The 12,974-nt window shown below is 40.1% G+C and overlaps 1 protein-coding gene across 1 annotated transcript in view; it reads left to right on the top strand.

Moving 5' to 3' along the window:
- Positions 1-12,974, top strand: part of LOC105998920 (DNA repair protein RAD50-like) — a 50,309-nt gene that overhangs the window by 11,346 nt on the left and 25,989 nt on the right. The window contains exons 4-9 of the mRNA XM_013033778.1: positions 1,966-2,151; positions 2,563-2,767; positions 4,633-4,666; positions 7,383-7,576; positions 8,997-9,203; positions 10,795-10,977. Coding sequence (XP_012889232.1) covers positions 1,966-2,151; positions 2,563-2,767; positions 4,633-4,666; positions 7,383-7,576; positions 8,997-9,203; positions 10,795-10,977 — 1,009 coding nt within the window. The remainder of the gene's footprint in view (positions 1-1,965; positions 2,152-2,562; positions 2,768-4,632; positions 4,667-7,382; positions 7,577-8,996; positions 9,204-10,794; positions 10,978-12,974) is intronic.

The following is a 12,974-nucleotide window of genomic DNA, read 5'->3' as shown; positions in this document are numbered from 1 at the left end:
CCCGCTGGCTTTCAACCGCAATCCTCAGATCTCAGCCTCTTGAGTAGCTAGGATTACAGGTGTGAGCCACCAGTGCCCGGCTAGATTTTGGATTCTAGGCTTTATCCTTGTTGATCAAAGTACCTAATTACCTTCCTTCTTCCATTCCTTCCTGGTATATATGTGTGCACGTCTGCACTGGGGCCTGGGTACTGGCTCTTAGTCCCTTTTTTTTCTTTTTTTTTCCTTTCGTTCTAATCCTACAGTTTTAACTTGCAGTCGGGTTGTTTTTTTTAATTTTTCTCTGAAGACTGGCCTTGTCCCAGCTCCACTTCCAGCTTTTTTTTTTTTTTTTTCTTCTGTCATAGGACTTGAACTTAGGGGCCTGGGCACTGTCTCTGAGCTTTTCACTCAAGGCTAGCACTCTACCACTTTGAGTCACAGCTCCACTTCTGATTTTCTAGTGATTACTTGGAGATAAGAGATTCCCAGACTTTGCTGCCGGGGTTGGCTTTGAACCATGATCCTTAGATCTCAGCCTCCAGAGTAACTTGTATACAGGTGTGATCCACTAGCGCTTGGCTATTCTAATTTTGCTCTATATTTTCTTTGTAGGTAATCTCATATTCATCACTCAAATTGCTATGTGTTCACAAGTGACTCAAATTTATTTCTCTAACCAGACCTCTGTTTTCCAGACCCTTTTCATTTTCTACCAATTGTTCTAAAGATAGCTCAGATTCAACATGGCCATAACAATGGCATGATTCTCTGACCCCTTTTTTTAAAAAAAAAAAAAAAACTTCCTAGTAGGTTGTTTTGCAGTACTTTTCATCCTAGTGAATGATTCTTCTCTCCATCCAGTGACACACACCCAAGGACCTAACTCTTTTTTTTTTTTTTTTTTGGGTCCGGTCGTGGGGCCTGAACTCTGGGCCTGGGCGCTGTCCCTCAGCTCTTCAGCTCAAGGCTAGCACTCTACCACTTGAGCCACAGTGCCACTTCCGGCTTTTTTTCTTTTTGCTTATGTGGTGCTGAGGAATCGAACCCAGGGCCTCATGCATGCAAGGCAAGCGCTCTACCACTGAGCCACCTTCCCAGCCACCCAAGGACCTAACTCTTGATACCTTCCTTGCTCTGTATAACCTAATCCATTACTAAATGCTAGGATTTAACCCAAGTGTTCCCTGTATCTGTTTTTATTTCTAGTCTAAGCTATTGTCATCTTTCCATGATGTACGGTGATAATCTGCTGGTCTGTGTGTATCTATTCTAGCCCCCTACAGAACATTTTCAGTGTGCTGCTCAGTGTACTGTTTTCCACATTAGTTATACAGAGAAGGATTTCATTGTTCAATTTCCACACATTTATAATCTAATTGTTTGCACTTCATTGTAGTTTTTTTTTTTTTTTTTTTGGTACTCAATAAGTGAAATTTTTTCTCTTAAAGCGTTTTGTTTTTGAGACCAGGTTTCACTATGTAGCTTAGGCTGACCTTGATCTTGGTAGGTAACCAGCTGGCCTGGACTTCACTGGTTTTTTGCCTCAGCTTCCTGAGTACCAAGATTACAGGCCTGCTCATTGTAGTATTTTTTTAAATATAAGTTGGAATACATAAAAAAAAGTAAAGACAAGTCAGATACTGCCTTTGGCTGCCCTATCCATCTGTTAATAGACAACCCTTCTAGACCATGTGTTTTTAGATGTTTTTAATTCATCTTTGCTTCTCTGTTATTGATCATATTTTATTCACTTAAATGTCTTATTTTTGATTTTGGCCAAGGAAGACAGTTCATTTTCTATATATTATGTATAAGTATTTTAAGTTATTGTATTTAAAAGTTAAAATATGTAAAAATTCTAGCATTTTTGTACTGTTATATATGTTTTCTTCATCAGTGAATGAATAGTACAAAGGATTAAGTAATAGAATAGATACTACATGAGGTTATTTTATGTATGTTCTTGCTTTTTATTTTCTCTAGGCATGGAGAAAAGGTCAGTCTTAGCTCTAAATGTGCAGAAATTGATCGAGAAATGATCAGTTCACTTGGCGTTTCCAAATCTGTTCTAAATAATGTCATTTTCTGTCACCAAGAAGATTCAAATTGGCCTTTAAGTGAAGGAAAGATGCTGAAGCAGAAGTTTGATGAGATCTTTTCAGCCACTAGGTTTGTAACTTTTTTTGTTGGTTGTGGGGCTTGAATTCTGGGCTTGGCCATAGTCCCTGAGCTCTTCAGCTCAAGGTGAATGTTGTACCACTTGACCCACAGCTCTATTTTCTGGTGATTAGTTGGTGATAAGAGTCTTTCCTGCTTGGCTGCCTTTGAACCGTGATCCTCAGATCTCAGCCTCCTGACTAGCTAGGATTACAGGTGTAAGCCACTGGTGCCAGGCTGGTTTGTAACTTTGTAACTTCCTGACAATACCAGGGTTTGAACTCCTGAATCCTGAACCTGCTTTACTTCCTTGCTCAGAAGGTGCTCTTCAGCTTTAGCCCACAGCTTCACCTCTAAATAAATCTTAATGCCTGGCTATACTATATTTTACTTAGCCAGAAGTTTTATTTCTTATCTTCAAAGGTACATTAAAGCTTTAGATACACTTCGTCAAGTCCGTCAGACACAAGGTCAGAAAGTAAAAGAATGTCAAACAGAATTGAAATATCTGAAACAAAATAAGGAAAAAGCTTGCGAGATTCGTGATCGGATTACTACTAAAGAAGCCCAGTTAGCATCTTCAAAGGAAATTGTCAGGTCGTATGAGAATGATCTTGAACCATTGAAGGTAATTTGATTTATTTCTTTTTTGAGATTGGGATTTGAACTTGGTGTCTGAGGCTTGCTTTTACTCATCGTCTGGCACTGTATGACTTGAGCCACACCTCCCACTCTCATTTCTTTTTATAATCAATAAGTTATAAATATCATATATTTGTGATATACAATATGATATTTTAATGTATATGTACAGTAAAAACTGGTTAAACCAAGTTAATCACCATGTATATTACCATATCTTTTTTTTGTGGTGGGAACACTTAAAATCTATTCGCTTAGCAATTTTTAAATACACAGCAATTGATTCTTGTGCAAATAGCTACTTGGTAAACGAAGGATTTTTTTTTTTTTTTAAACTATAGTGGCATTTACCTCTAAGGTACACAATTGACTATTAATGTATTTAATTTGGTGCTAATGTGGTTTGCTAGACAGGTACTGTGCCAGTTAGGCCATGCCTCTAAGCCTAAAGTACTTTATTTTTATATTAATATATATTTATTTCAAAAGAAATTATCACAAGCTCAGTGCGGGTGGTTAACACCTGTAATCCTAGCTACTCAGGAGGTGGAAATCTAAGGCCAGCATGGGCAGGAAAATCCCTGTGAGACTCTTACCTCCAATTAACCACTCAAAAACTGTCACTGTGGCTCAAAGTGGTAGAGTGCTAGCTATAAGCATAACACCCAAGCCCTGAGTTCAAGGCCTATGACTGACCAAAAAAAAAAAAATTACCACAGACTAATAGATGTAACATCTTTGGTCTATATTAGATGGTGAGTCTTTAAATTACCCAGAGAATCTAGACTTCAAAAAAGATAAGAAAATAGAAGGTAAGCTGTTAGGGAAGAGGAAGAAGGAAAAGATTAAACTTTTTTTTTTTTCCTGCCAGTTCTGGGACCTGAATTCAGAGCCTGGGCACTGTCCCTGAGCTGCTTTTTGCTAGCACTCCACCCCTTGAGCCACAGCATCACTTCCAGCTTTTCTGTATGTGGTACTGAGGAATTGAACCCAAAGCTTTATGCATGCCAGGCAAGCACTCTACCACATTCCCAGCCCAAGATTAAACTTTTTTTTTTGTCAGTTGTGGGGCTTGAACTCTGGGCCTGGGCACTGTTCCTTAGCTCTCCAGCTCAAGGCGAGCACTCTACCACATGAGCTACAGCACCACTTCCCAAGATTAAACTTAATAGTATAGATCATTAGCTGTTGAATAGTAATTACCTAATCTTACAATTCTGGGTTTTTAGGGCATATTGATCATTTCCTCAGTCATTCATTTTTGTGATATTGGGGATTGAAACTAGGACCTCACAAATGTGAGACAAGTGCTCTTACATTGAGCCCTGCCTCCAGCCCTTTCGTTTGTTTTTGACGTGGAGTCTCTCACCAACTTAGCCTGGGCTACTCTCAAGCTCAAGACTTTTCTGCCTTTACCTCCAAAGTAGCTGAGATTACAGGTGTTGTGCTACCATGACTGGCTTCTACCCTCCTAATCCCCCCACCCCACAGTATTTGCCTTGAACTTGAGTCTTGTTTGAGCTCTCATAGCTTTTTTTATTTACCAGTGGCACTCTGCCACTTGAGCCACACTTCCAGTTCTGTTTTTTTGCTGATTATTTTAAAGACAAGAGGTAAGAGCATAACTTTGTTGATCATTAATGAGTACAAGGACAGGAAAATTGGAGTTGTTTTTTGAAGACAGCCAAAGGAATCCATATAGTTCAAATGGAAAATTCATTTAGGAAATGTCAAGTTAGAGCTAAGTGCTAATACATAGTCTGTTTGAATGATGACATGATTCTAGCCAAGGTTGTTGTAAAAGTTGAAGCTTTTGTGTGCTTGTTTGTGACTAATTCTGTGTTTCTTCAGAGCCTAGGCCAGGGCCTAGGGGCCCCATCAGGAGGTAGTAAATACTTAGTTTCTTTCTTTTTTTATTTTGTCAGTCATGGGGCTTGAACTCTGGACCTGAATGCTGTCCCTAAGCAATTCAGCTCAAGGCCAGCGCTCTACCACTTGAGTAACTGCCACTTCTGGTTTTCTGAGTGGTTTATTGGAGATAAAAGTCTTATGGACTTTACTGCCTGGGCTGGCTTTGAATAATGATCCTCAGATCTCTGCCTCCTGAGTAGCTAGGATTACAGGTGTGAACCACCAGTGCCCGGCTAATATTTAGTTTCTTTATTGTAACACTGACTGAACCCAAGTTGCATCTCTCTCTGTACAGGTACTCTGCCACTGAGCTACACCCCCAAACCCAAGTATTTATTAAAAAGATGATTTCCAAAGTTCTTAAGGTCTGTAGGAGAATTCTAGCCTGCATCAATCTCAAAGTTTGCGCCAGATCCCTTGTCTAGCATCTTTCCCCAAAAGACAATTTCATTCCACCTCTTAGGATGCATGCCTTCTATTTACAGATTACTTCCTTGTTTCCACCCTACCACATCCTATTCTTTTATCTTGGCCTCTTTAAACCTGTTTTCCTTTCTTGCCTGAAATGGGACTTGCTAGAAATAACTTGCTTCTAATTTCCTTTTCCACCCACAAGTTCATGGTGCAAAGCTTTGTATGACCTAGTGTTACAGTGTCTCTCACAAAAATTTCTTCTAGAAAGTGTGTTTGAATTCTTACATTAATTATAAAAATTTAATTATATTTAATTATATAATTATATTTGTTTATTTTTTATTTATTTATTTTTTTGTTGGTCATGGGGCTTGAACTCTGGGCCTGAGCGCTGTCCCACAGCTCTTCAGCTCAAGGCGAGCGCTCTACCACTTGAGCTACAGCGCCACTTCCGGTTTTCTGGTGGTTTATTGGAGATAGGAGTCTCACCGTCTTTCCTGCCCGGGCTGGCTTTGAACCACGATCCTCAGATCTCAGCCTCCTGAGTAGCTAGGATTACAGGTGTGAGCCACCAGCGCCCGGCCTATTTGTTTATTTTTATGATGACACCGACATGTGAACTTAGGACCTTTGTGCTTGGTAGGCAGTTCTCTATTACTCTAGCCATGCCTTCAGTCCTTAGTTGATGTCTATGTATGTGTGATGATTCTGGTACTTGAAATTAGGCCTTGCTCTGCTTCTTTCTCTTACTGCTGATGCTCTACCACTTAAGCCACAGTTCCACTTCTAGAGTTGAGAGTCTTCATATTTGTTTACTTGGGCTGGCTTTGAACTGTGAACCTTAGATGTCAGCCTTCAGAGTAGCTCGGTATAAACCACTAGTGTCTAGTCCCTCAGTTTAATATTTGAATGTGATATGAAGTAAGGTTTGAAGTTTACTTTTTTGTACAGTACTCTGAACTTATAATTTTAGTCATCGTACTACATCTTCCAGTCCTTGTTATCATTCTCCTCCTCCTCCTTTTCTCTTCCTCCTATTTTTTTTTCCCCTTCAGGTTCTATTTGTCTTGCTGAGCTTTCATTCTTCCTTCCTCAGCTTCCCTGGGGCTGGAATTAAAGGCAAACATCACATTAGGAAAGCCATCTGCTAATCTTTTTTTTTTTTGCTAGTCCTTAGGGCCTGGGCACTATACCTGAGCATTTGCTTAAGGCTAGCATTGTACCACTTGAGCCACAGCACCGCTTCCAGCTTTTTCTGCTTATTGAGGAATCATACTCGGCTTTGTGCATTCTAGGCAAGCACCCTACCACTAAGCCACATTCCCAGCCCCTCCTAATCTTAAAGTATGGTTTTATAAAAGTCCTTCAGTTTTCCTGCTTAGCATGTAGTCTTGTAAGGATTAGAAAGAATTAGTAGCAGCACCTAGTACAATGTCTAGAATACAATATTTAGTGATACCTATGACTATTACTGGTAAAATTACATTTTTGTTAGTTTTTTTTTTTGTGATAAGCTTGAACTCAGGGCCTGGGCTGTGCCTCTGAGCTCAAACCACAGCTCCATGTCGAGCTTTTTATGGTTAATTGGAGGTCCCACAGACTTTACTGCCCATTCTGGCTTTGAACCCTGATCCTTAGATCTTATAGCCTCCTAAGTATTGGCATTATAGATATGAACTCACCATTTCCAGCCTGAATATATTTGGACTAAAGTATTGCCTTCCATTGCCTACAGATTCAGAATGTATTACTAATTCACTGTGAGTTTCTACCCTGCTCGGAAATTCTGATAGTTTAACTTAGGAGGCTCAGTGGTAGAACACTGGTGGTTTAGGATGCTGTAAGTCCTAAGTTTCATCCCCAGCATTGTAAAAAAACAAAAAGATTAGCCTTTTAAGGAGTAAATTCTTTTTTTTAATTTTTAATTTTATTTTTTATTTTTGGGTCCGGTCGTGGGGCCTGAACTCTGGGCCTGGGCGCTGTCCCTCAGCTCTTCAGTTCAAGGCGAGCGCTCTACCACTTGAGCCACAGCCCCACTTCCAGCTTTTTTTCTTTTTGCTTATGTGATGCTGGGGAATCAAACCCAGGGCCTCATGCATGCAAGGCAAGCGCTCTACTACTGAGCCACCTTCCCAGCTCCCCCCCTTTTTTTTTTAAACTTTTTTTTTTTGTCTTTTTCTTTTTTGGTCCTGGGGATTGAACCCAGGATGTTGCACTTGATAGGCAAGCGCTTTGCCACTGAGCTATATCCCAGTCTGTTTTTCTTTTTTTTAAAGGTCGTCTACAGCTGCAAGCAGATCGCCATCAAGAACACATACGATCTAGAGATTCATTAATTCAGACTTTGGCAACACAGCTAGAACTGGATGGCTTTGAGCGTGGGCCATTCAGTGAACGACAGATTAAAAATTTTCAGAAACTTGTGAGAGAGAGACAAGAAAGGGAAGCAGAAACTGCCAGCCAACTGATGGTAAAGATTTTGAAATAAAAGATTTGCATGTTCTTTGTTTTGTTTTGTTTTTGGCATGTCCTAGGGCCTGAACTTAAGGCCTTGGTTGTCTTCGAGCTTTTTTTGCTCAAGGATAGCAGTGGAGACATACCTCTTCTGACTTTTTTTTTGGTTAATTGGAGATGAGTGTTAGAAACTTTCCTGCCCAGGCTGGCTTCAAACTGCACTACTCCTATCTCAGCCTCCTGAGTAGCTAGTATTATAGGTCAGTCCCTGGCTCTGTTTTTTCCCTTTTTTTTTTTTTTTTGGCCAGTTCTGGGGCTTGAACTCAGGGCCTGGGCGCACTGTCCCTGAATTTCTTTTTCTCAAGGCTAGACCTTAACCACTTGAGCCACAGTGCCACTTCTGGCTTTTATTTTTTCTGTTTATATGGTACTGAGGAATCGAACCCAGGGTTTTATGCATGCTAGGCAAGCACTCTACCACTAAGCCACATTCCCAGCCCCTCCATTTTCTATTTGTCAGATTCTCATGAGTTTCAAAATTTTTGGATGAGTCTACTTTGGCATATTTTTAGATTAATGTTAGGACAGAATCTGCTGTCAGGTAGGGAAAAAACCCTCTATGAAAGCAAATTTTTTTTTCTTTTTTTTTGGTCATGAGGCTTGAACTTAGGGCCTGGGCGCTGTCCCTCAGCTCTTCAGCTCAAGGCAAGCGCTCTACCACTTGAGCTGCAGTGCCACTCCTGGTTTTCTAGTGGTTTATTGGAGATAAGAGTTTCATGAACTTTCCTGCCCAGGCTGGCTTTGAATCGTGATCCTCAGATCTCAGCCTCCTGAGTAGCTAGGATTACAGGAGTGAGCCACCGGCGCCTGGTTTATGAAAGCAAAATTTTAAGTTTATAAGGGTCAAAATATGAATAAAATCTAAAAAATCTATATTTTGTTTTAAATAAAAATTTTTTAAGGTTAATTACAAAGTTTGCTGGCTGTTAGTAATTGTCTCTATTTTTTTTTTTTTTTCTGTCCTCAGGGCCTAGAGCTCTCTAGGAACTCTTACCTCTTGAGTCACGTCCTCAGCAGTTTCTGCTCTAGCTTTATTTCATATAGGGTCTTGTTTTTTGCCTGGGCCAGCCTGGACTGTAATCTTTCTATTTATGCTTCTCACTGAGATGAAAGGTGCATACAACTATATCTGGTTTTTTATTGGTTGAAATGGGGGGGCCTTGTGAACTTCTTGTCAGGGCTGTCCTCAAACTTCTGTTTTCCCAGTCTCAACATGCCCCCCAATTTTATGTGATACTTTTTACATTTAAAAGAAAAAACCCCAAAACTTTTTCCTGTATTTTTTTTCAGCATATGTATGTTACTAATACAATGAGAAACTTTGTTAATAAATTGCTTGGTAAAATATTATTCACATTCTTACATTATGTATTTAGAATGACTTGGCAGAAAAAGAAACTCAGAAGCAAAAACAGATAGATGAAATACGGGATAAGAAAACTGGACTGGGAAGAATAATTGAGCTAAAATCAGAAATCTTAAGCAAGAAGCAAAATGAACTGAAAAATGTAAAGTATGAACTACAGCAGTTGGAAGGATCTTCAGACAGGATTCTTGAACTAGACCAGGAGCTCACAAAAACTGTAAGCTACTTAAGTAATCTAATCTTGAAGTATATGACGTTTAGACTCTGGTATTCTGAAGTATCTTTTTTTTTTTTTGAAGTATCTTAACTATAACTAACCCTAACATTACAGTATCTTGACTGTAAGGTTGACTAAAATGTCAACCTTGTTTGTTATCTCATGTAAAATAATCTTGTCTGAATATTTTAATCATCCATCTCTGGTTCTCAAAACTATGGATTGAAATTTAGAATCATCTCAGAATTTTTTTTTTTCTGCTGGTTGTGGGGCCTGAACTTTGGACCTGGGCACCAACCCTCAGCTCTTCAATTCAAGGCTAGCTCTCTACCACTTGAGCCACAGCCCCACTTCCGGCGTCTGCTTATGCTGTACTGAGGAATCGAACCCAGGGCCTCATGAATGTAAGGCAAGCATTCTACCACTGAGCCACCGTCCCAGCCCCTGAGGAATTGTTTTATATGTGTGTTGCTGATGTTTGAACTCAAGAGCCTCATGCTAAAAGCAGTTGCTGTTAGCACTGAGCTATATCTCCAGTCCCCAGTTCCACCTAAGAAGCTTTTCAAAGATACATGTGCTCATATCTTAAAGCTTCAGACGTCCAAATCAAAATCTCTTGTGCTGTTCCAATCAACAAAACTAGGTGATTATCATGACTATCCTCTAAGAACCACTTCCCTAAGTATAAAAGCAAGTATTTTCCCTTTAGATTCCACAGTGTTGTTTTTTTATGACTATTTTACCTTGTTTCCATTTTTCTGTGGTTAACTTCCTTAGCCAATCTCTTCAAGAATTTACTAGTTGTCTTCCTTCTAATTTGTCTTCTACCTTCACATCTCCATTGCCAAAGTAAGCATCCTAAAGCATGACAGTTTTCTCTTAAATCCCATCTTGATCATTTAAGTAAACATTAGTTTTTCTCACTATTACAACACATTTCTGCCAGTTTAGCATTGTCTCACAATATTGTCTTGTTGGGAGACACCGTCAGGGGGAGCACATCACACTGTTTTTGTAATATCTACATGCGGGAAGTGGGTGTGTTAGATATTTAATAAATACTTAAATGTTGATTGAGAGTAGTCTACTAAAACTTGTTTTTTTCTGATTCTCACTTTTTCTTTTTGACTCTTCTAGGATTACTTACTAGTTATCTTATTATAACCTAGTAAGATAAGGGTAAGAGTTTTCTCTCAAGCATTTTTTTTTTTTTTTTAGTCAGCTGTGGGGTTTGAACTCTGGTCCTGGGCACTGTCCCTGAGCTCTTCAGCTCAAGGCTACACTCTACTACTTGAGCCACAGTGCCATTCCAGTTTTCTGGTGGTTAATTGGAGATGAGAGTCTCAAGGACTTTCCTGCCTTGGCTGGCTCTGAACCTTGATCCTCAGATCTCAGCCTCTTTAGTAGCTAGGATTACAGGCATAAGCCACCAACACCTGGCTCTCTCAAGAATATTTATGTCTTTTCTCTTATTATATACAAGTCATAATATTTTTATTTGAGTAGTAGTTAATTTTGCATATATTTTGTTCTTATTTTAGTTTTGGCTGAGAATATCTAAACCTGCACATTTGTTTGTATTGTTGATTAGGAACGTGAACTAAGCAAGGCTGAGAAAGACAGCAATGTAGAAACCCTAAAAACAGAAGTCATAAGCCTTCAAAATGAGAAGGCAGACCTCGACAGGACCTTGCGTAAACTGGACCAGGAGATGGAGCAGTTAAATCATCATACAACTACTCGCACCCAGATGGAGATGCTGTCCAAAGACAAAGTAGGATTTTCCTTTTGGTTCTAATTATACTGGCTGGCATTTAAAATAGTTTCTATAACGAAGTATTGATTTGGTATTGGCTTTACATTTAGAGGTAAGTGATCTTAATATTCAAGTGACATACAGAGGGGTTTCAGTTATATAAATCAGGCAATGAGTACATATCTTAGGGTTTTTTTTAAGGGTTTTTCCCTCCAGTCCCCACCCACAGTTCATTTTCAACATAGTATCTAGTGAGTACTACTACTGCATTTGTTCACAAAATGTCTTTTCTTTCTTTCTTTCTTTTTTTGTTGGTCATGGGGCTTAAACCCTGAGCCTGGGTGCTGTCCCTCAGCTCTTCAGCTCAAGGCAAGTGCTCTACCACTTGAGCTACAATGCCACTTCCAGTTTTCTGAGTGGTTTATTGGAGATAAGATTCACATGGACTTTCCTGCCTGGGCTGGCTTTGAACCGAAATCCTTAGATCTCAGTCTCCTGAGTAGCTAGGATTACAGGCGTGAGCCACCAGCCCTTGGCTTTTTTTTTTAAGGTATGCTCACTGTGTTATTTAAGGTAGTCTAATTCCATATTCAAGTGATCCTCTGTCCCAGTCTTTTTGATCTTCTGTCCCAGTCTTTCTAGTAGCTGAGATTATAGGGATATACCCAATGCCTGGTAAAACTTTACCTTTTTTAATCTCCCATATTAGGGTTTGAATTCAGGGTTTCATATTCATTAGGTTTGCTTGCTGTATGCCACTTGAGCAATATTTGAGTTTTTTGCTGGTTATTTTGCAGATGGAGTCTTTTCTGCTTGGGCTGGCTTCTGGTCTGGATTTCAACCTCCCAAATAGCTAAGATTGCTAGAGTCACTAGAGCCCAGCAAAACTTTTTTTTTTTTTCCCCAGTCCTGGGCTTGAACTCCTGGGCACTGTCCCTGAGCTTCATTTGTTCAAGGCTAGCACTACTTTACCACTTGAACCACAGCACCATTTCTGGCTTTTTCTTGTATGTGGCAATGAGGAATCGAACCCAGGGCTTCATGCATGCTAGGCAAGCACTCTGCCACTAAGCCACATTCCCAGCCCCAAAACTTACTTTTTAATTACAAAAAGTTATTTATAGAGAAATACAAAAACATAACATGTATGAATATTATTGTTAATTTTTTTTTTTCTTCATCAGATTTTGAACTCAGTCTCAAGCTTGCTATGCAGGCAGGCGCTCTATTGCTGAGCCATGCTCCAGCCTTTTTTGCATTGTTTATTTTAAGATAAAGTCTCATTTACAGCCTGGCGCCGGTGGCTCACGCCTGTAATCCTAGCTACTCAGGAGGCTGAGATCTGAGGATCACGGTTCAAAGCCATCCCGGGCAGGACAGACCGTGAGACTCCTATCTCCAATAAATCACTAGAAAACCGGAAGTAGCACTGTAGCTCAAGTGGTAGAGTGCTGGCCTTGAGCTGAAGAGCTGAGGGACAGCGCCCAGGCCCAGAGTTCAGGCACCACAACCAGACGACCCCCTCCCCCCCCCAAAAAAAAAAAAAGAGTCTCATGGGGATTTTTCTGCCAAGGCTGGCTTTAAACCGTGATCCTCAGATTTCAGCCTCTTGAGTATCTAGGATTACAGGTATGAGCCACTGGTGGGTTTGAACTCAGGGCCTAGGTGCTGTTCCTCAGCTTTTCAGCTCAAGGCTAGTGCTCTACCACTTGAGCCACAGTGCCACTTCCAATTTTCTGGTGGTTTATTGGAGATCAGAGTTTCAAGGACTTTCCTACCCAGGCTGGTTTTGAACCATGATCCTCAGATCTCAGCCTCCTGAGTAGCTAGGATTACAGGCATGAGCCACCAGCTCCTGGCTTGCTTTAACTTTTTTTTTTTTTAATTTTTTTATTGTAAAGATACTATACAGAGAGTTACAGTTACATGAGTGAGGTAATGAGTACACTTCCTCTTGAACATTGTTACCCCCTCCATTGTTTTCCCCCTACCATCCCCTCCCTCCCTCCCTTCCC

Source organism: Dipodomys ordii, unplaced genomic scaffold (genome assembly GCF_000151885.1).
Source record: "Dipodomys ordii isolate 6190 unplaced genomic scaffold, Dord_2.0 Scaffold177, whole genome shotgun sequence".
NCBI lineage: Eukaryota > Metazoa > Chordata > Mammalia > Rodentia > Heteromyidae > Dipodomys > Dipodomys ordii.
This window is presented reverse-complemented; position numbering and strand designations above follow the sequence as displayed.